At 38.2% G+C, this 24800-nt stretch overlaps 1 protein-coding gene across 2 annotated transcripts in view; it reads right to left on the bottom strand.

Annotated features, from left to right (window-relative positions):
- The window catches only part of CRYBG3 (crystallin beta-gamma domain containing 3), a 110567-nt gene that overhangs the window by 10369 nt on the left and 75398 nt on the right, over window positions 1-24800 (bottom strand). For both annotated transcript variants that reach the window (XM_004772999.3, XM_013046117.2), the window contains 4 exons: window positions 23897-23929; window positions 18320-18426; window positions 14061-14187; window positions 1731-1870 (listed from right to left, as the gene is read on the bottom strand). In XM_004772999.3, the coding sequence (XP_004773056.1) occupies window positions 1731-1870; window positions 14061-14187; window positions 18320-18426; window positions 23897-23929 (407 nt within the window). The remainder of the gene's footprint in view (window positions 1-1730; window positions 1871-14060; window positions 14188-18319; window positions 18427-23896; window positions 23930-24800) is intronic.

Raw genomic sequence — 24800 nt, 5'->3', positions numbered from 1 at the left:
CTGGTTTTTCACAGATGGATGATAGGACAGATGACCTTTCCTCTACCCCTTCTCGCCTACACAAATCTAAGCCATCAGACTGGAGCAGAGTCAGGACAGCGTGACCATAGAAATGCTTATCTATCTCCCCAGCTGTGTAGACTTTTTAAATAGGCAGGGAAATTTCAGTTAGAAAACCTAGGCAAGACTTTATAAATTGCACCTCTCTCTATATTAATCTCAGCGAATTCCACAACCAAAAGGCATTAAATCTTGACTGTTATTATAATCACAAATCAGAGATATGCAATAATATGGGTATTAAACAAAACAAAACTTGTCACTGAGGGTAGCTGGCTGTGCACTGTCATATTCTAAGCCATCTGTAGCCTAAGAAAACCGTTCGACAGCCTTCCCTATTCCTTACTCTGTGTTCCTATTCTCTTACCGAGAATCCAGAACAGGGAGAGTAGGTGGATAATAAGCTAAGGAGAAGAAATAAAGTCAAGGTTAAAAAGTGCCAGTTTTCTACAAAAGACTGAAATAAGTTGGTAAGAAATTACATGTGAGTCAGTAATTATCAGTTCCATGTAGGAGTATAAAGAAAAGTATAAAAATGCTATACAAGTCCTATATCACAGGGATGTAGCTTTCAATGCCAACAGACTTAGTTCAGTGGTAAATAATCCCCATATATAGTATGGGGATTATTATGCTTAGAGACAGTGAGTCAATTTACATTTAAGAAACACTAATGTCAAATGCTTTGAAGAAGAAAAATTGCTATACATGTGAATAATTCAAAAGCCATTTATTATAATAGTTGACTTATTTTTCAAATCAATTTATATTCTTGGCTATGTTATCCCCAAATATTTATATAAGCAGAGTTGAATTTATCACTCAATTTAAAAGTCATAAGAAATAAAAACAATCATCTTTACATTAATCTTCGTGAGCTATGTGTTTTCTTTGAGCTGACTTCTGGTACCCAAACAGCAGCAGTAGGGGAGGAGGGGCGGCTTCCGTGCCCACACTCCAGAAACACCCTGAGAGGCAGATCCCCCAGGAGGACTTCCAGCCTTCACCTCAAGTCCTCTCACAGGCAGGCCTTTACCATTTTTGTTCTAAATAAATATGCAAGTTCATACCTAATTTATGTAACCATAATTGTTCATATCTTTTTGTAAAGCAGTCTCCCAAATTGTGTAAGTGCAGGCCCTACACACCCCGGATGCACCCTGACAACCTATATGAACAGCAACACTGGTGGCTGGGCCGGGTCCACCAGGATCTTCAGTGTGGAGATAAGTACCTGGAACAAAGAGTTCTAGAGCAAACAAGATGCCAAATCAAAAGACAACAAAACACTAAGAGTCTTACAAATAGTTGTGTTAGGCAGGCAATGGTGTCAACCAAAGAAGTTACTGATTTCATTACATATGTCCTGAAAGGGAAGTGGGCTCTACTGGTTAAGGTCATCTGGTCCACCTATACTAAGAAGCAGGCTCCAAGCACACGGCAACCCTTCTCCCCTGAAGGGCCCTTCTCTGAGACCTCCGCATGCCACTACATACTGGACCTGGTCCATTGTCTCATTGGAACAGAATCTACCATTATTACAGTGAGAGAGTAAAGGAGTGGCAGTATCATCAGGTCACATAACAGCAGCAGTGGAGAAATCAAAAGCAACTGTGCAACTCTCTCCTAAGACAGTGACCGAAGCAGGCCAAGCACTGTCCCATACTTACAGTCCACTTTTTACCCAGACGGACTGGGTGTAAAAGTGCAGGTCCTTGTTCAGAACGGAGTTCACAGCGTCTTCTAGATGCAGCTCTCTTCCCTCACAATGTTCCAGAGCAAAAAGGCTAATGGAGGGTTCTTCAAAAACCTAAGAGCACAAAAAAGTGCAAGCATCAACGTACATGGTGACCTCATTTCAGTGACCTCCGAATGCAAACAGTCCACTGGTCTACCTTCTAATGACGTTATAGTCAAAACTGCACTGGTGAGATTAAATTCTATTCATAATTTTTGTTCACTTCTTTAGTAAATTAAAGTTCTAGAAGAGCAATCAATCTCATAATGAAAATGGACATTTGGTTCCAATTAAGGTCTGTTGTGCTGTGATATGGACATCATGGTCTTGCCAGTGCTTGCAGCTGGTAACAGAATAAACATGGGATGGAATGGCACCCTGGTTTCCCCAGAAGGCCACAGTAGCTGTCACTGACAATGCAACACTTGGTGACTCTAGATTCTTAAAAACATTCCTAGGAGGAAGAAAAAGACATTTTTAATTTACAGGGGGAAAAAAAAAAAAAGAAGCCAGAATGCCCAGGGACAGGACTGCTTTTCACGTTAGCAGTTAATATTTCTCAACCTCTTGTGTCAAAGAACACAATCAACTTTGCTCTTTTCCATTCATTGGTCTATGCAGGACACCACGCTCGAAGGCTTTTCAGGTATGAGAGGACAAAGCAAGGTGCTGTTCCTGGCGTTCGGGGCATTAATAACTAAGTTAGGAGAACTGCAAAGACACTGAAATGGAATCCAGAGTAGGAAAGGATATGCCCTGAGAGTACTCAGAATCTAGAAGACTAGATTCTTTTTAGCAGAAGGGAGCAGGAATCGAGGAAGCTCCATGGATGTGGATGCTGTGGTATGTGAGTTCGGTCTTTAAGGAGGCAGTGGGTTTGGACAGGCCCAGAGAGAATGGAGGCAAGGCACTCTATACAAAGGAAGGGAGACAAATGCACAGAGGTACATGTGAAGGGAAAGGCAAATAGACCCACTTGGCCAGATCGAGTCCAACAGAAAAGTGTCAGGTGCCCCCACTGTTTGCTATGGGTATTGAACTGTCTGTCTGTCTGCTTCTCCTTGCCACTGACAGGCAGAGACAGATTTACTGCCAATGGGGAGTCCTTGAAGGCTCTTGGATGGGGAGCTAAGAGTGGGCTGGTACATGAGAAGCAGAGCACTGGTGGCAGGGACTGGGGATGTTCAAAGAACTGTAAAACAACTAAGAGCAAAATGAATTATGACAGCCTTACTCTTTCCTGCAGTCTTTGGAATAACAAAGGATGGGAAATGACTTAAATGTCCATTAAAAGGAGACTGGCTAGATAAGTAATGGTACATTCATAGAGAAATATGGCTGTAAAAAGAATGAGGAGATCTTTATGAAAGATCTCCAAAACGTATTCTTTAGAGGCGAATATGCAGTGAAGAGCAGTGTGGAAGGGGGTACTTCTTATGCTTCCACTTTGTAGGAAAGAAGAGAAAACTCAGGCACATGTACACACATAATTCGCATATATATACAAGAACAATTTTCTAAAACAAACAAACAAAAAAACCCATAAAACTACTCCATGACTACCCATCAGGAGACTAGGATCTGAGAACATAAAAGACACAAGTGAGAGCTGAAGTTTTGACTACATGCCTTTTGTACTTTTTGATTTTTGAACCATAGAAATATACTCATTCAGAAATTTAAGTTGGTGATTATTAATGTAAATTTTGCACATGTTTGGTTATTTTGTGTGTGATTTTCTTTAAATGGACTTCAAGAAATCTATCAGACAACAACATGAGTGAAGAATAAAGAATGAAATAAATGGAAGTATATGGGGGAAAATACTCTAGTCCAGATAAAAAGAGGGCCAGACCTACAAGTATGTTTTGGTGGGGGAGGCTGCTGGAAGGTTAGGACAGGTGAATAAGAGACACCCAGAATTACTATCACAGTGATAAAATAGATAGAATAAGGCAAACATATGGAAGGAGTAAATACAGAAAAAGATGTGAAAAGATGTGGCTGGGGCATGGTGGTATAATTTATTATATATGAGGAAATCTGGAGGCAAAATATATCCAGAAGCTAAGAACTTCTATTTAGGACTGAATGTTTTAATGCTGAGGTAGACACAGGATAATCTGAACAGAAGTGTTTACCAAACACTGGACTGTTTGATCTGGAGGTCAGGAAAACAAATCCAATGTAGGCATGGTAAGTATGTATGGCAACTCCCCACAGCTGGGAAACACAAGCCAGCGGGGGGCCGGGGGGGGGGGATATGGAGGAGGATAGAGCTGTGAGGGGGTGGAGTGTACTAGGAGAAGGGAGCCCAAAGACAAAACACTCCAGAAGACAAGGGGAAAGGGAAGGATGAGGAAGAGTTGTCCACAGTGTCAAATTCTCCCATGGTGAGGAAGAGGGCGGCTGTGATGAGGCTTCTGCAGTCTGGTGATCAGGTGGCAGCTGGAAACCTGTAAGAAAATTCCCTGAGTGGCACAGAGGAGATGAGGGTGGAATCTAGGCTGTAAGAATCGTAGATGGGGTGCACAGGCTATTTTTCAGAGATCTTTGGTGAAGAGGAGGAGGGAAATGGGCTAGTGGCCTAGGCCCATGTTTGCAGGCACAGTGGAAGGTGACGGGGCGGGGGATTGGGGGTGGATAGAAAGAGGCTGACTACTGCAAGAGAAGAGGGAAGGTACTACAGAAGTGAGTGGTCCAGCCTACTGTTTCCCATCAGTTCAGAACCTCTGACTGGAATCAGTCCATGTGGGAAAAGAGCACTTTGAAAGGATGAAATACAAGGAAAGATAGAAAAAAGAATGCCAAAGAAATGTCCAGGTTTTTAAATAGGTGAGTCATTTTCGCTTTACATCATGTGGCGAAGGTTCCCTGCTGACTAGGGAAGGTCTGAAGTGGGGTCCAACGGAACCATCTGCAGTGAGAGAAAGGTTGCGTATCTGCGCTCTTACACATGTGGCTACTGATCATGTGAAATGTGCCTTGTGTGTGGGGCCACGGGACTGAATTTGTTTACTTTATTGAACTAAATATTAAATATAAATATTACAGATATAAATATTAAATAACCACATGTGGCCCGTGCTGTGGTAATGGACAATACAGATTTAGGAATTAGAGGATACTGGAAAAGAATGTACCCGTCACTGTGTGAAGTGAGACAATAAGGCAGGCATAAATGGGCTGCCCAGAAGCATTGATTTTCCTTCAGTAAACACCATAAACTAGGTCAGGAATAGAAATTCATCTCTAGTCACTGGAAGACCACAAGCAAGATTCGGCACCTCCTCTGCTACCTATAAAATCAAAATTGGAAGCGTCCCAAGAGCTTATAGAAGAAATATCCTTATAGGAGTCCAGAACAGCAGGTTAGAAATGTAAAAATGTAGCCAACATCAGACTTAAATTACCCACTAGAACTGGTAACTGAAGGTGGACAACCAAAATTCACACATAAGCTCCTGACTTTATTGTTGGACTTTCCCCAACATCCTCACCCTTAAATTTACTAACTAATTAGATAGACAGATAGATAGCTAGATAGATAAATACATGCATTTCGGCTCACCGCTTTACACACTTGGTTGAGTTATTAATTAGTAAGGAAGGGCAGACAGGCAAGGAGCCCGGTCAGGGCTCACAATCAACCATTAGCAACATTCTCCCAGGTAAAAAGTTCACTGTGGTGGACTGACAGATGCCTGGATTAACGTGGATTGACAGATGCCTGTACTTAAGACTCACATAATGTACTGTTTTAAACCCAAGAGGGAAAAAACTAAAAGCTTACTAGGAGAATGTAACTTAAATGCTAAATGTTATTCTGAGAAAAAAAGGACCTGTGTATATTTTTCTTCTTCCTTTTGCAAAATGCCCATAAAGACATTTTTTAAAAGACTGCCATTATCACTTAAATGGCATCAAATTCACTCCCCAATTTAAAGACAATCTGGCAATTCTGTGTCTACAAATTTTAGCATGCAATGTAAAAGTTGATGCTGGGGATCACAGAAGATAGGTTTTAAAATGATGACGTGAGGAGAGTGGGAATGAAATTATAGAAAATAACTGAGACAGTATTTTTTTATGAGTTTATAGAAATCCGTAAAAATACCTCACTCCTTCATTAACAACAATGGGGTCATCATGTGGCTCAATCCATCAGACTTTTCATCTGAGAACATCCATTATTTCCAAGCTTAAAGTCATCTACCCTTTAGAGGTTTAAAACATATTTAACTTGATCTTTCTCTGATTAAATTGTTTAAATTTAAGTAGTTTTAATTTATAAAATATACTTAAATTTATAAATGCCCTTGATTTAAAAATGTACGTAAAGGTTAGGAAGGTCAACATAAGTGCTAATGTGGACAGGATGATGGAGGGGAACTGGCAGGTCATCAGTCAGAAATAAAGAACCTTGAAGACCTATCTTAAAAATCACATTTGTTTCTGATACATTTTCCAGACATGAAAGTAGAAATATAAACTATTAATAGTCTTCAAAACTGCAGACTACAGAATAATCTGAACTTTGCAATGACAATAGGAAACACCAGAACTTAACTACAATCTGAGCTCTACAAATGTCGTGGCCTCTGTCCATGTTAACTTAAAAGACAGCCCACCATTTGGGGTCAAAAGCTCTTCTTAGGTGTCAGCAGTAACAGGACATTCCTGCTGGGTCAAGTCTAAGCCAGGCAAAGATCAGATACCTTTTCTAAAAAGAGGACATAGCTAAGAAAGAAAAGGAATACTTGAACAAATTGTATAAAAGAACTTTTAATGAGAAAAAAAAAAAATCCAACATATCCCTCATCATCCCATCAAGTAAAATACATTTTAAATGACAATGCCAATAATAACTAAGATATATAGCACCTTCCTGAGTGCCAGGCATTATATATAAAAATATCCACCCATAACCCCTCCCATCCAAGCACCAACCAGGCCCAACCTTGCTTAGCTTCCGGCATCCGTGACCCCTTACCCATAATCCTGAAACCAAAGAAGCTCTAAAACCAATTTCCCCCCCCCTAATTCAATTGGCAACAAAACCTGACCTGAATAAGTGGAAAGCTACTTCTAATATTTCTCCAATGTGTGTAGCTATAAATATACTGCTATAGTAATAGGAATGAGTTTAATTATGTGGTGCTATTTCAAACCCTTTGGGACCCTTTGGGAATATTTCCTTAAAGGCTATGTGTGAATCATACCACTATTTAAAAGTAGAAAAATCCCAAATCCCCCAAATACATTGAGATTAGGGGGCTGTGAATTTGTTCACTTTTTAACCCATAAAAGTTCTCACTGATGTGGGTGGTATTTTTGTCCTCACTTTACAGATGAAGAGTCAAGGCCCAGGTGACACAGAGCAGTGGAAGAGCTGGCATTTGAATCCAGAGAACAGGACCTCAGAGGCCATGTTCTTCACTCCTACATTATGGCTTAACAGATTCTAAAACCAGTGATTATAACATAGAATAGTATTTCTGATTGGCTTCTGTTGTCTGGAGCACTTGACTCCAACTTGCTTGACTGGGGAATACATATGTCCCTTATTCTTACCTCCCTCTGTGGCTTAAAAAGTGTGTCAACCACCTGAACTGGAAGTTCTGAGATCCTGGTACAAGTACTCTGCTACAAGGACCACATTTACATCTACATACTTTTTTTTTAAGATTTTATTTATTTATTTGAGAGAGAGACAGTGAGAGAGAGCGTGAGTGAAGAGAAGGTCAGAGGGAGAAGCAGACTCCCCATGGAGCTGGGAGCCCGATGCGGGACTCGATACTGGGACTCCGGGATCATGACCTGAGCTGAAGGCAGCTGTCCAACCAACTGAGCCACCCAGGCATCCCTACATCTACATACTTTTAATATAATTGGATAAATCTAATTTTTTACTTGAAACTACAGCTCTTTACTTTGGCAACTGTATAGTATAGTTCTTTTGAGTTTCAAATCACCACTTATCTGGAAAAGGTGTTTATTGTACCCTCAGGATTACATTACTTGGTTAGACTCTAAGTATAATATACACTCTTCAAAATATTCAGCCATCAGCCACTGAAAACAGCCATATCTGTATAGCCTGACAACATCGCTTCATCTCAACCCTTTGCCAAAAGAACCATGGCTAAAACACTAAGTACAACTTAAGTGAATTAAAGAAAAATAACCATAATGCATACTTCTAATACCACTCTGTTCCAGAGCAGTACTAAACAGTGTGCTGGCAAAAAGTTATGTGAAATGATATAAATTTAACAGAAGGCTCATAAAGCTCTCATAAGACTGTAATCTGGAATCTTTTAAGTCTGGCCTATTAAAAACAAAAACATATAAATCCCTTCAGCCTCACGAGTTCATGGTAGTCTTGATGTTGCATGACACGTATTAGTTATTGTCTGTGAGCTGTTCTAGTACTGAGTGCTTACCATGAGCTAAAGGCTGCACATGTATTAGCTTGTTTAAACCTCACATTTTATTAGATAACAAAGTTGAGACGTAGGGTAGTCAGAAACATGCATAGGTCCACTTAGCTGATAAGTATGGGTCTATCAGGCTCTTAGACTAGACTCTTCAGTGAACTATAATCCTCCTCAGAGAACTGCTTTCATTTGGCTTAGATAATAGGTTTCATTATAGATCTACCTTTCCTAATTGGTTTCCCTTTAAAAATAAATTATGCTGCATATGAAAAAGAATGTATAGATGACCATGTAACCAACACCCAAAAATAATAAATTTTTTATATTTGTACTGAATTTTATAAATACATAAAACATAACAGGTGTGGCTAAATTTGAACCTCTCTTCCTCTGTAAAGGTAACCACTATGCTGAAGATGTGAATCCTTCTAGCTCATATTTTTATACTTCACTAATGGTCATGCATCCTTTGTTTTTAAGTATCACTGAAATGTATCTTACAATAACACCCGTTAGTAATACCTGGATCTCACTTTTCATCCATCAGTGCTGCAACAAACATTCTTGTTCCCCTACACTGCTCCATGTAACCGACCCTCCTTCCAAAAGCTGTGCATGAATAATCCCATTTCTTTCCCACCCCACCAAACCCAGGTGTTGTCAGACATTCACATGTTCATATCTCAAGTAAGGTAATGTTACCTAATTATTGTTTTATTTTTCATTTACTTGATTACTAGTGAGGTTTAACATTTTTTGCATATCCTTAGCCATTTTCCTCTCTTCTACAAACTGCCTTTTTGTGTCCTCTTGCCAAGTTTTGAAATAGGCTTTCCTTTTTTCTCAACTGATTTGAAAGAGTTCTTTTTATATTCTGTACACTAAACCTTTACAGGTTTTATAAGGGCTGCAAATATATTCCCCCAGTCTGAGGCTTGCTGTGATAGGCTAAAAAATTAATATTCCCCCACCTCTACACCTCTCCCCCCCCAACTCCACTCCCCAAATGTTCACATCCTCCTCCCTGGAACCTGTAAATATGCTTCCTGATGTGCTAAAGGGGACTTTGCAGATGTGATTAAAAATTAAAAATCCTGAGGTGGGGATATTAGTCTGGATTATCCAAAGAGGCCTAAAATACAATCACAAAGGTCCTTATAAGAGAAAGGCAGGAGGGTCAGAGGACAGAGAGAAGTAGGGGTGATACACTCTGAAGACAGATAATGGCCATGAGCCAAGGAATGCTGAGGACCTTGAGAAGCTGGAAAATTCATAAGGAAACAGATACTCCCCTTAGCATTTTCTGGAAGGAATGCAGTCCTGCCGGCATCTTCATTTTACCACACTAAGACCATTGAGATCTCTAGAACTGTGAGACAGTTTGTTGCTGTAAGCCACTAAGTTTGTGGTAATTGGTTACAGCAGCAATAGGAGATGAATATACTTGCCTTTTACCTTTCTTCTACCGACCTGCACATTTTTTTTTTCCAAATCCATCGTACTCCATTATCATTAGGTGAGTTTCCATATTTTCCTCTAAGTTTTAAAGCTTGTTTTTCACATTTAGATGGCCATAATCCATCTGGAACTATTTTTGAGTTTGGAGTAAACCAAAATTCTAACTCTTGGGGTTTTTTTTCCATGTAAAGAGCCAACTGTCCCAACACTATTTATTTAATAGCTCATAATATCCTCATTGTAATGCTATTTCGGTCAGCTTCCAATTCCATTATTCATGAAGGTCAGTTTCTATGCTCTCTGCTTCCACTCTTTCATTGTCTCTCCTTCCATGTCTACCCACCATCTTAATTATTATTGTTGTAGCTGCAATATATACTTGGGAAGACAAATGATCTTGCCTGTTGTTCTTAAGAATTATCTTGGCTATTTTGGATCCCTGTCTTCTCCAAACCTAGGATAAGTTTCTCATGTGTTCCCGTCCCACCCTAAAAAGACACACCCCTAGAAAGACAGAAGATTCTATAAGCATTTTGCCTGGAAGTGTATTAATTTGGACAGGACCACAGCTTCACAATATTGAGTTTTCTCCATCTATAAAAGGTTACATCGCTTCATCTTTTACACCCTTCAATAAAGTCTTCTAAATACCTTTCTGCATAAAGGACGTATTAGCACTTTGTTAGATTCTTAAGTACCTGGTAGTTTAATTGGCATTTTCTTTATATCCAGAAACTTTCTAAAAATTCTTATTAACTCTAAGAATTTGTCTGTATATACTCTTGACAATTTTGTTTCTTCTTAATGTTTTTGTTTGGTTTGGTTTTAATCTTATTCAAGTGGCTGTGGCTCCAGAATACTATTGAATAGAAATGGTGATTATGGAGACCTTGTTGTTCTGCCTGAATTTGAAGGGAAATGCTTCAACTGTCTCACTAGGAACTGTGAGGTTTACTCTGCAGGGTTTTGCTAGCCTTCCTTTTTAAAATGTACAAAAGAGTTAAAACTATTAACTCAATATGGATTCAGCTGAAAAATTTAATAGTAACCAAATTCTTCTACACTTTATGAGCTCATTGCTTCCTTTCATTCTGGGGTTGGACTGACAGTCTTCTACTATTTCTAGCTGGGGCCCTGATTCAGCACCCTTGCAAGGCCTTGCCAATTCTTATTCTACCTCTAATATTATGTATGTCATCACAGTTATAATTTCATTTGAAGTTTTTCTACAGCCTCTTGTTACAATGTTTCTTTTGCTTTGGCTGCTGCTAGCAGCCAGGACTGGATTATTACTTCAAAAGAGGCCATGTCCATGCCAGGCTACCACAGAGACACTACAGAAGCAGTGGGTTGAAGGCCACTTACACGGAAACACAGTAAAGGCAGGTTATCCCACACACTACGAGGCCAATGCCTCAAGCATTTACGTGGGCTCCCCATTCACCTCCAGCTCCTAACTAACTGTTTTGGGACTGTTCTATGGCATAACCTTACTGAAAGCTAATATACTACGTTATTCCCTCAGATCACAGGAGTCCTAACACTGGATACCTTGTTTTTTATATTCAATTAGAAATATATCCAGATACTTATTTGCAACAGAACTAAAGACAGACAAAGGTTTGAAAATACCTATTCTAACAGTTTCTTCACAGATGAGTTAATGGAGGTACAAATAAATTAAGGGATTTTTCCCAGTGTCATGGTAAGTGAGAAGCAGAACTATCAACTATGCTCCCAAGGTCCTGTCACTGTAAAATGACCGCAAATTATCCAGGGTCTCTAGAATGTAACATAAGTCTGGGCAAACAAATCAGCCTGGAGCAAACAGTCATTTGCAAAACATACTAATCTTGTATGAAGATGGAATCTTTAAAACTTCTCAATATTACACTGTTATGACTTTTCAACAGTAATTTATAGTGTGTCTAGAAATGCCAGCTATAGGCAACACCTTCATAATTCTGCAGTTGTAACTAATTGACAGAATCATGAGTCTGGCTCATGTATATATGTAAAGGCAACTCAACTAGACAGAAACATTTCCCAGAATGAATCCAGAAACCCACTGGACTGTGGCTTATGTTATAGTATTAACAAATCTGGAGAAAAAGGCCAGAGGAGAGGTGACTGAATCAGAGAAGCAGGATAGGTAGAGTATGTCTTGCATTTCCCAGGGAAAGACAACACAATTTGGAGCACACACACAACTGAGACCCCTAGGAGTCTCTTTTGTGGGGAATGTTAGCTGAGTTAACTAATCTCAAGATAACGAACTTCACTTTACCTAAAACTTATGCTCAACAAATAACCTTCTGAGGACTAATTCAGTTTCCCCTGTTCCCTTAGAGAGGGTGAAAAATGCTCAGGACAGAATTCTCAAGCACTGCAGCCATGAGAATCCAACTACTACAGATCAGTGTACTGACCTGGTTCACGTGTCAGTCTCCTAGGTCTGATCAACTCAGGGCATCAGGGCCACCAGGGGTAGCATGGTTGACTTCACAAAGAAAACATTATCTCTGTTAAGGCTTCTTCATGCTCAATCTGGGTGTCTCTGCTGGGATGCCCACCCTCACAACACATTCCCTCCAGTTTAAAACCAAACCTAATGTATCCTCAACAAAGACTTTTCCAAGATTTAAAACACCCTATGTAAAGGCATTAAGAAGATAAATGTGTTGCCCTTACATAACCTGACTATATTCAGCTTTTTAAATCTCTTCTTGGAGTGAAACTTTAATCAGTTCTTGGAGTGAAAAGGTTCTGTCTATAGCTCCCCGGCCCTTCCCAAGAGACACCTTCACTTACACGGCTTGGGTTCCATGGAACCCAAACAGTGACATGCAACTCTGCAGTAAAACTTAAAAACATTTTTCTATTTTCATTCTTAATTCTTCACTTTTGACTTCATGAATGTAAAATTGTAATTCTTCAAAGAAAAATAACACTCATTCATTTTGACTGTTTCTAAAATGCGTTCACTAGAAATTTAGTTGGTTTAGCATGCTGAATCAGAAGTCCTACAAAATCCTTTCAAGATGGTACTTTCATATTGAGAGCTATCTATTTTGCTTTTAGTTAATACCAAGTAAGTATCTGTCTGCTGGTTTGACCACAAAAATTGCTAAGCAAATTCCTTTCCCAGTAAATATGGACTGCTTTCCATGCCTTTTTCAGCCTTATCAATACTTGGGAGAGACTGACCAGACCACATTCTTTTTTCTCCACTGGTTTGTGTCCAACAGACAGGAAGTATCAATAGCCACTTAGTCTTTCCCAGTTGGTGTCTAAAGGGCCATGGAGAGAGACCACAGACTGTTTCTATTCTTGTTTCTCACCCAAGACTATTCTTAGCCTGATACCAAGAATACTCTATCCAGGAATGTCTTATGAAATAAGACTACACTGCTTAGGTTGGGATCAAAGATTCTGAGTATGATGATCATCTTTGGAGTCAGCTCTGGTTGAAAGGTCTCAGTCACTACTACTGTTACACAGGGCTTCAAATCACCTCTGTGTAAACCTCATTTCTGACTAAATGCCCTGATGAAATGATCATAATCAGACATCTCGATAATCCCAGATCCTCATTACTTCCTCTGCACAGACCCTATAAACATGGAGTGTGAACTAATGCTGCAAAGTAGTGATCCTTTTTTGCTCCAATTAAAATTCTGAGTAAAGATGATAGAAGGGAGAAACTACCAACCCTAAAAATGTGGGTCTCCAAGGTGACACAGGTAACTCTGCACAAACCAGGCAGGAAATCCCTAGTTCCCCCAAATGAAGGTTTGAGGTCAGTACCAGTGGCTATATCAAGATCTATACCTTAAAGTAACACTGTACACCAGACTAGCAAATTATCGTGTGACTTATCTACTAGAGTAATAAAATGAACAGGTTATTATTGTTATTAAGCAACTGCTACAATTATGGCCAAAAATTTACCGCTAATTAATATCTAACATTTAATAAGTGCTCACCACATGCTATGCATTTTATAACAGTCATCTCATTCAATATCCCAGTGGCCTTACAAAATACTATTATTTTTCACAGATGAAGCAAGTGAGAAACTTTATTAAATGTCATCCAAAATGGTTAAAGTATCAAACTGGGATTTAAGCCCAGGTCTCTACACATTATTCTAGTTCCTGTGTTTTGAATTCTCACTTAAATATATAAATCAGTCTACATTTTGGTTGGATTTCATGAGTGAAACCCAACTTTACAGTCCATGAATAAATTATTCACATTTTTATATTTACCCATGTATCACTTCTTCCAATGTCACGTCATTCATGGTAATTAAACTGGATAAGAAAAAATCTTGTAATTATGCATTCAAGCAAAGTACTTACATAATCAATGGGCTTGAGTGATTTCACCCTTGATGTTGGACAGCCACAGGAAGTAAGGTCAGCATAGAGGCCTTCTTCTAACACACACTGATTATCAGAAATGTCCTCTTGGTAATACAGGAGCCAGCTTAAAAACAGGCAGTGAGACAGTCAGTCAAATTGCATCAGTTGGGAGGGCAGGCTCATCATCATGCTGTGGGAACCGGGGGAGGAGTAGGACACAAACAAACAAAACTATTCTTTACTGACTGCTTACCTACCCTGTGCCATATGTGGGTTAGATATGTAACCTGTATTACTACATTGTGTCCTCAATTCTATGAAGTAGAAACACATCCTTATTTTTATAAGCAACAAAACCAAGGATTAGAAAGGGTAGATGATTTGCCCAAGGTCTTCTCAACTGCTAAATGGCAGAGCTGAAATTTGAAACAGGACATCTGCTTTAGGCTACCAATGTTAGCTTCATTTAGTGTCCTTACGTACAAAACCCTGGGATCAGATTATAGTGATTATTAAGTACTTGAAAAGATTAGAAGTTCTTTTAGGGAAAAAAATCACTTCTATCCTCATTTAATAATGGGCTTGCTGTCAGTCTGGGGAATACAGAAACTAGACTCTAAAAATCACACAGCAGTATATAAAATCTGTCACCTATACATCTGTTAATGAAATTTTTTTTTTAATAAAAGAATTAAGTCCATTAGAATCTTTGATAGTGGTTATCTTCAATATATCACTCATCAGAAGTTTGTTTAGGAAATACCTTTTTGAAAAGAAAGAGCCCAAGGGAGAAATGAAGGGGCTCTTGCTCCTTTCACGTCCAGTGTGTTTAAGTCCTAGCCTGACACTCTGAGACCACCAGAACTGTCTTTGTGCTAGGCCAGGTTCACTCTGGACCACCAAAGAGATGCTCTGTAACATTATAACTTAACTGTCGTATCTCCTATGTAACTATGCATTTTATCAAATGTTTCTAATATGTTAGGCATGGAACATGCATCATTTATTTGGCCCTTATAAAAATCCTTCGAGGGGCACCTGGGTGGCTCCATAGGTTAAGGCCTCTGCCTTCAGCTCAGGTCATGGTCCCAGAGGGTCCTGGGATCGAGCCCCGCATGGGCCTCTCCGCTCAGTGGGGAGCCTGCCTCCCTCTCTCTCTCTGCCTGCCTCTCTGCCTACTTGTGATCTCTGTCTGTCAAATAAATAAATAAAATCTTTAAAAAAATCCTCTGAGGTAGGTACCATTATTATCCTTCCTTTACAGGATAAAACAACTAATTTTGGATAGTAATCCAATTTGTTTAAGGTTGTGTATCTAGGAAGTGGTAGAACTGGGCTTCAATCCAGGTCTTCCAAGTACTTACACAACTGCCAGGGTTCCTATATTCTATTATTAAACTGCAGTTTAATACACATAGATATATACATATAGATATATACATATATAGATATATACACATAGATATATACATATATAAAATGTATATTCTCTATATAAAGAGAATATATGGCTAATTTTTCCTAGATTTCAGTGTCAAGAAAAAACATTTTCCACCAGAAAACCTTTAATATTTCCCTTTATTAGAAAAGGCAAATATATCTTAAATCAATTTCTTTTATCTTGGTGGAGAAGAAACTCAGAGCCAAATACTAGTAACAAAGTTATTTCAGATGCCCACTATACATTTCTCTCTCACTAAAGAGTTGCTGACAGTCTAACTTATAGTGTCCTATTTTATGTGTTTTAATGTTAACATTATAATATAATATTATAAATTTAATATTATTTAATAATTTTAATATTATTAATATTAATATTGTAATAAATTGGAAGGGCCAAATAAATACCTTCATATCCTATAAATACCTTCATATCCTTTTAACATGCAGAGACAAGTTCAAACTAGGAAGAGCTATAGAAAATCTGGGAGAGAAAGACTGGTGGAATTAGGGTTAATCAAGAAGATTGACAGAGAGAATGGGGATGGGCTGACCCATAAGCATATACTTGGTTTAGTATTAAATGGGGGCCATAAGCTTACATACCTATAGGAGGCCAGGCAGGTAATGTACATGAAGAGTATACCAGGTTAAAAAACAAAACAAAATCAACTTGGAATATATCCTATAGCTCACTGGAATCACATATGCCATTTAGTTAACACTCACTAATTACTCCCAAAGGTGAGTGCTTCTTAGTTTTCAAATCTTCTGATTTTTTTTTTTTTAAAGACGTGAAAAAACCCTAACCCAAAATGCTGATATATTTTTTTAACAGTGTGTGTAGGCCAAACAAATAACATCTGTTGGCTAGGTTTCCCTGAAACTTAGAGCCATTCATAGGGAGCAGGGTTAGCAAAGTACAGCCTGTGGGCCGTCTGTCCAACTGCCAGTTTCTGTACAGATCAGAAGCTAAGTCTGCTTTTCATGTGCTTAAATAATTTTAAAAAATTAAAAGAACAGCTTGTGATATGTGAATATGCTATATGACTGAAATTTCAATGCCCATAGAGTTTTACTGAAACATAGCTGAGCCACTCATATCTGTGGTTGCGTCTGTGCTCGTAACAGCCATACTGCATAGCTGGGACAGAGCCTGCAAGACTCACAAAGCCAAAAATACTCCCTGACCCTGAAAGAAAAGGTCTACCCCTGACATAGAGGGTAAGCAGAAAATACCCCTGACATAGAGGGTAAGCAGAAAATACCCCTGATATAGAGGGTAAGCAGAAAATACTCGGCGGAGTAAATGTGGGAAGGTGGGAATAGGGGAAGAGAGGGAGACACTGGAAGGATGGAATGGGGAATAGGTGGGGCAGGTAAGACTAACTGACAGTAAATCTGGAAAAGGATGTGTCTGAACTCGATCTGGCTGGTAGCAGAGGAGGACTGGGGAATGTAAAGCAGAGTAATAAAAATAATAAGCTGGACTGTGGGACAAATAATTGGGCTATGACCAGTATCTGGTACAGGATGGAAGAAAGAGAATACTGGAGTGAAGCTAACCAGGAGACTGGGGTTCTGCAAGGAGAAGAAATGATTCAAGAGGAAAAGGAGAACTGACGAATCCAAGACATCTTGAAGAATGAACAGAAAATTCTGATGAGTTATTAGGTAGATACTTGAAACAGACCTACCACTGAACTGCACACTTCAAATGGTTAATATGATAAACTGTATTTTATGTATATTTTTAATTAAAAAATGATGAAATATGTATTAGTCTTGGGAATTACATACAGTTCATTTACATCTGAAAAAGAGCTAATAAATGGCTATAGCTCAAAGAACACAAGATTTAATTTAAATTTATTAGAATTAATTTAATTTTTTAAAAAATGACTAAAGCAATCATGGGTCTGACATTTGGCATGTGATCATGTGATCATAGGAAACCCTAACTTTGAAATCAGGAGTCCTCATCTGTGAGATGAGATTGATACATACTTTAAACAATTTTTAAAATTTCAGTATAATAGGTCTACTATGGACAAAGCACTAGTTTTTATATAACATTCTATTATGCTATCCAATAGCATACAATATAAGTATTCAAAATATTTAGGAAATAATCTAAAATAACAGTAAGAAAATAAAATGTCCACAATGCTCCCAAAGTTAGCTAATCAGCATTTTTTCCCTCTGTATTACACAATGGCCCATAACACAAGACAGGCAAAATTACTATAGGCTAATTAGCAACTGACCAAAGACTAAAAGACTTTAATTCACTGTGAATCAAAAATAATACTATGCAGCCATCAAAAGAAATGAAATCTTGCCATTTGCGACAACATGGATGGAACTAGAGCGTATCATGCTTAGCGAAATAAGTCAGGCGGAGAAAGACAACTATCATATGATCTCCCTGATATGAGGAAGTGGTGTTGCAACATGGGGGCTTAAGTGGGTATGAGAAGAATAAATGAAGGAAGATGGGATTGGGAGGGAGACAAACCATAAGTGACTCTTAATCTCACAAAACAAACTGAGGGTTGCTGGGGGGAGGGGGTTTGGGAGAAGGGGGTGGGATTATGGACATTGGGGAGGGTATGTGCTTTGGTGAGTGCTGTGAAGTGTGTAAACCTGGTGATTCACAGACCTGTACCACTGGGGATAAAAATACATGTTTATAAAAAATAAAAAATTATATTAAAAAAAAAATAATAATACTAAAGCAAGTAAAATATCTGTAAATTCAAAGGAAATTTAGTTATTAAACATTAGTAGAAAACACTCAAAACAAGCATACTTACCAGCCCCGAAGAACTTTAAAAGAACATGGCGTGAATGAAGTCAAATCAATTTCTTCTGTAAAATCTACGCATTCACCTTGGAACCCTGGTTTACTGAATGCTTTGAGCTATGAGAATAACACAACTAATTAACAGAAAAAAACTGCTTGACATTATCACAAAAGCAAATGAAAACCTTTTATTTCTTATGTTTGTAAAAAATCCAGCAAAATTGGGGCGCCTGGGTGGTTTAGTCAGTTAAGCATCCAACTCTTGATCTCAGCTTAGGTCATGATCTCGGGCTCATGAGACTGAGCTCCCCATCAGGCTCCACGCTCATGGGGAGTCTGCCTGAGCATTTCTCTCCCTTTCCCTCTGCCACTCCTCCTGCTATGCTCTAAAATAAATAAATCTTTTGTAGGTGCCTCATTAGCGCAGTAGGTAGTGCATCAGTCTCATAAAATAAATCTTTTAAAAATTAAAATTCAGCAAAATATGGGTGTTTTATCTATTACCAATGGATCCTTGTTAAGGATAATATTCTCTTTAAACTCCCATTTTTGTTTCCTTACCCATTTCTGGAAATGCCACAGTTACCATTTTCATCCATCTTTTCCACCAGATTCTGGGCACAGAGGCCCAGAAAACAATTCTACCTGTAAGATTAAATCAGAATCCCTTCTCCACTAACATGTGGTCCCTGCCCATTGTATCAATTATCCCTTGTGCTGAGACTACATGTTTAAGATAAGAAGCAATTCAGTTCTAAATATGAAGGTAGTTTCAGTTAGTATGAGGAGTGGTTGGTAAGCCTCTTCTCTTCCCAAGTCTCACAGATCCAGTTAATAAAAGGTTGCAGGGCAGAGTATGAGTGAATGCAGGCACGTGGGCCTGAGAGAACAAAGGGGCAGATGGCAGAGAAGATAATGACAACGAGATGAGCAGAAGATTTATGGTGAAAAAAGAAAGACATCCATGCATTTCAGCCAACGGGCTCCATTTTACTGTTAAGACTATCTTAAATATAAAGCTTACAACCATATACAAGCACGTTTCTACTTTCGTCCCTTTTGTTGAAAAATCCATGAAATCTCAACTATGATTCCCTTCAGACCAGATACACAATGATCTGCAACTCTAGTGGCCTTGGATCTACATAATAGGGAAGAAAGAATTAATGAGCCCTATAAATATTTCAAAATACACTGGCGCTTTGAAATAAAACGGCCCACAGGTTCATCTTGCACAGGCTTGCATTGTAGCTAATAATCCATTATACTGAGGGCTGGACACCACTGTCCTTTCTCCCGCTCGAGTTGTATCAAGAACAAAGCAGCGTTGAGCCACTGATGTTTGCCTCCTTCATCTTCCCAAGAGTCCTCTTAGAGGCTGATAGTCTCTAAGTTCTGAGGAACCAATTCTTGACTATCTCCTTCTGCTCTGACATCAAAGACCACCAAAAATCAGGAAAGGGGAGAATCAGCTCCCCTGGACCAACCATAAGGCATGGTACAACCTGATTTGCTACTGTGAAACCAGACTGCATTTGAAGCATTCAAACACCAAGGGATTCCCTGCCTTATGGAGGTATAACCAGCAAGTCCAAAATGAGACAGACTTCTGAAATAATTCCTTGTAGAAAAACAACTCCGTGTATCAGGGAAACTGCCCCTCATTTCCTTGACAAACACATATTTTGGTTAGTCATTTTACAAACTATGTGTTTTAACTTAAAGACTTACAAAACAAAAAAGACGGAGAAGTAAATCACAATTTTACTTCCAAAAAATGCAATTTCTTCTACATGCCAATATCTTAATTCATGATTAAGAGTTGGAAAAGCCACAGGAGAACAGAGGTCACAGCTGTTTTGTTTACTCTGCAACTACCCAGTTTCTTCATTGTTTTTATGTTGCTGAGCATAAGGTTTATACTTCACAATTTCACCATAAATCCAGACAACTGACCATGCAAGTTCAGCATATTTTGGATGGCGTATATATAGTAGCCAACTCTAGTGTTTAGTCTGTCTTTAGTCCCAGGAGCACTAATTAAAGTATACACAGACACACAAACACATACACATTTGCCATAAAATACTTTTTGGATTTGATGGGTTAATTCTTTGCCCAAACCGAAAAACCAGGCTTAATGCTGATCTGAGCTTTTTTAAAATTTTTACTCCCCAAATGATACACAGTGCCATAGGATTCACCCAAATTTTGATAAATCCCAGAGAAGTAATGCCTCATTTTGATTACCCTACAAATGTCTTGGAATAGAATTCTCATAATAATGTTCTGTGAATGGTCCATACAGAAACCAATTCTGAAAAAAAAATTTAAAAAAACCAAGTCTGTGCTTATTAATTATAATAATTGTGATTGCTACTCCTAGTGAAATTAATTGACAGTGCCTTGGTAAAATTAAGACCTGGGAAAAGCTAGATGGAGAAGTCATATTCTGGTTTCCTTTTCAATATCTACCAGTCTCCCAAACAGAATTGTACAGATAAACACAAACACACACACACACACACACGGTACCTCGGTTTTGCAGTGCCAACTGCCTTTTCATATATATTAATTTTTGGAACCAGTTCAGATAGAAACTACCACCATTTTATGAGGAACTTTTTGCACAGAGGCTTATTACATACTTTTCATTTATGATCTACATGAATATAAATGTAATAGCTCTTTAATCTTACAAACTGAGAACTCAGAATTTTAATTACTGACCAAACACATAAGTTGTGCTTAATTTCACAATATCAGAATAATTTCTTCAAAGTAACTTTATTTTTTCCAATGCTATGATAATTTCTATGAGAAACTTTCTATTGCATATTTGACTTTCTGCAGCCCTTGGACTTTCCTCACACAAACATGTTAATTGTTAAACAAGGAACAGTCTTGTTTCTATCAGTTTCTATTCTTCTATTACATCATAGTGTCTCAGGTGGTAGTGTTATGTACTCCTCACATCAAATACTTACTACACAGTAATTTTACTTCCCTGATTACTCAAAGAGGGCTTTTTTTACTTAGCAAAGTAGCTATTCCTATTTCTGGTCTTTGAATTCTATAAAAATGGTCTGACTTCAACACCACGAAGAAGTGTTTTCCTGTAATATTCTTCAATCTTACTGATATTTGCCCAAAACTGTCACTTTCCTATCCCCCATACATAGTAACTGTTAAAGATCCTATGACAACTCTAAAATTCAATGTGGCCAAATTATGCAATATAAAAAATATCCAGTTGCTTTTTTCTCAACTACAATCATGTATAAAATGGGAGGGGCTCAATATCCAAAGAAATCAAAGTTTGTATTAACATTTGCACATGGATTTGAAAAATATTTTAAGGGAAAAAAAGTCCGTAGTTGTATCAAAGGGAATAACTTGTTAGAATTTCTAGAGAACTGTGCCTGACTACAACCTCCCTGAAAACTAAACTCAATTTTATAGGATTTAATGTAGTGAGACGTCTGATCTGCTAAGATAAAGAGATGATGACATTATGAACATAATCCATATTGTTTGTTTTTGTTTTCTTTGGAGAGAAAGTAAAAACAAAATTAAATGCCAACTGCTATTATGAAGAACTACATAATGATGTAGATATTTTGAGTTGTCAGTTAGACTTGGTGATTGGTCTTCAGCCAGAGGACAAATAAGAATCTTTCAAAGGAGGTGTTCTGGATCTCAAATAAGACATACCTTATTATAATATGGTGACACACCAAAACTGATATATTTATCAGAGTAACACTCATGATGTTTATTTATATCTATATATATGCATATTCTGGCTTTTCCCTTCTTATGTTGCTTGAGGTTCCCTTTAAAATCACCAGCATTTAAAAAAAAAAAAAATCCTTGGACTTGAACTTTGAGATGTCATTTCCTCCTTAGTCCTTAGGGAAAATAACTATTCCATCTGAGCACAGCATCTGAATAGTCAATCTGACTATGACAGCTATTTGTGAAGAAGAAAACACTTTCTAGTTACTGAATGGAACCAGAGTTTGCCAAGTTAGCCAAGAACCTCTTTCTCTCCCCAAGTGAAAACAAGCAAAACATTCTGAAAATCTGGTCCAGTAAAAACAGTACAAACTTTGATACTAGGTAAACTAAGGAGGCTTTGTCTGCATGTTATTAAATATCTGGCTATCATACACCTGTCAGAAACACTTAATTCACAAGGCGATGGCTGAGTCAGATCCAGAAATATGAAGTGGGGCTGATTTCACTCAGTGTTTTCTGCTGCTTCCTCTCTCTTCAAGTCAGACTGGAAATACTATAAAGAAAATCCTTCAAGCAATCTGCCCCAAACAAGGAAGTCCATAAAAAAGAATAGGAATGTAGGAGGGAAAAAACAGAACTTACAAGAATGTGACTTTTATCTGCACTTAAAACTCAGAAAATGTGCAGTTAGGAATTATCCCTGCTTAACTCTTTAATTGCTCATGTTATGCTGATTCATGTACAAGTTCTTTACAAGTTCACCACTGGAGTTTTCAAAGATCTGAAATAAAGATCTCGCAGGAAGCATCTCCAAGTATAACAACTTAATTATATTTGAAAAGGAAATGTTCCCAATAGGCCTGAGCTAATTAGAAAATAAGAAAACCTGAAAACATTATGAACAGAAACATGGTTACAACTAAGCTAACCTGAAATAGAGAAACACTGATATGAAAACATGAAAAATAAAAACACTAAGAGAAAAAGATCAAGCATTATCTAAAGCCAGCAAATGTCAAATATTTAAAATTAATCACTCAATTGGGTTTTGACAGAAATTTTTCCAAATTTGTTAAAATAAGAGAGAAGAAGCAAGTCTCTCATCCCCTCTTACTCCTGTGGATGTACGGATTACATGATAGGTCTTTCTCTGATACAAAATCCTGAAAATGCTGAGTTGAGTGGAGTCAGAAGCTAAAAAATGCCTATTTTCCTACTTCTAGCTGTGTGAAATGACACTTCATTCTAAATATTTGTTTTCTCATCAATAACTGGGATTAATTTTGACCTCACTGAGTTTTTAGAAGCATAAAGTAAGTGCAATTTGTAGCCCTCAATGTAATAAATGTCAGGCTCCAGAGTATTGCCCAATCCTTCAAACCATTAACACACTAGAAATAAGCAAGCAGGGCTACAGTTTTACTCGTGCTTTTAAGAAATGCTTGACTTAGGTATTAAAAATACATTTACATAATAAGCATGCCCAGACAGCCAGTTCTCCATGTTAAGTTTGCTCCTCTCAAGACAGCAGAAGGTGCTGTGCTGAACGAAAATGTGACACTGAAGAATGGACAGGCAGGAGGAAAGGAGGGGCAGAGGTTCAAAATGATCCCAAAGTGGTCAGAGCTAAAGCTTTATGGGGAGAAAACAAAAGGAAATGTGACAAGTCCAGGCCAAGAGAACCTGTCATGGAGATGGGTACTCTGCTGCCCACAGGTATCAAGTACCAAATAAACTTCCCTGATTTATAAACATAAGAAATTTATCTGATGGAAAGAGAAAGAACTAAGACAAAGAGCACAAATGCTTTTAATAAATAGTAAATTTAAAAAATTGTGAAACATACCAAATGTGGAGGCTCATTTATTCCAAGTGGTTCCTGAAACATATATGAAAACATTTCAAAAACCATCATCATGTAATCTTAGTTTTCTTTTTGAAAGTTTTAAAATACCATTTTAAAAAATGGGGGGAAAAGGTCAAATTTACTAGATTTCTTGAACTGGTTATGACCCTCAAATAATTTATTGGATATTATAATAATTTTAGTATTTATTCCTTACTAATTCATTTTGAGTCATGTAGTTGGGGGAAAAAAAATATGTGTGTGTCAATGACCATCAGAAAGAGAGAGTCTGAGCTTCTTGCCCTTACCTTTCCCACACTGCATCATGGGCACTCTTCTTAGGGTATGTATTTTCCACACTGGCCACACTCTTTCCTAACTGCATGACTCTGCACATAAGGAGATTATTTCCCTCTTTGAGGATTGCCTTTTCTGCCCTACTCCATTGTCTAGCAAAAGTGCTTTTATCCCGGGGCGCCTGGGTGGCTCAGTGGGTTAAGCCGCTGCCTTCGGCTCAGGTCATGATCTCAGGGTCCTGGGATCGAGTCCCGCATCGGGCTCTCTGCTCAGCAGGGAGCCTGCTTCCCTCTCTCTCTCTGCCTACCTCTCCGTCTACTTGTGATTTCTCTCTGTCAAATAAATAAATAAAAATCTTAAAAAAAAAAAAAGTGCTTTTATCCCTTAAGATATCACTTAATGCAGGTGTGGCATGATGCCCAACTCCCAGGCTCGGAGGGCTCCTTCACTGGCTCCCGCAGTGCTGCCTACACACTCCACCTCCTCACTAATCATACCACAATCACCTACACATCAATCTCCTCTAAGAAACAGAGGCCCATCAGGGCAATCTTATTCATCTTGTATCTCCAGTGATCAGTAGTGTCTGACATATGAGGCATGAAAT

Source organism: Mustela putorius, unplaced genomic scaffold (assembly GCF_011764305.1).
Source record: "Mustela putorius furo isolate JIRA1106 unplaced genomic scaffold, ASM1176430v1.1 tig00003834_pilon_pilon_pilon, whole genome shotgun sequence".
Classification (NCBI taxonomy): domain Eukaryota; kingdom Metazoa; phylum Chordata; class Mammalia; order Carnivora; family Mustelidae; genus Mustela; species Mustela putorius.
This window is presented reverse-complemented; position numbering and strand designations above follow the sequence as displayed.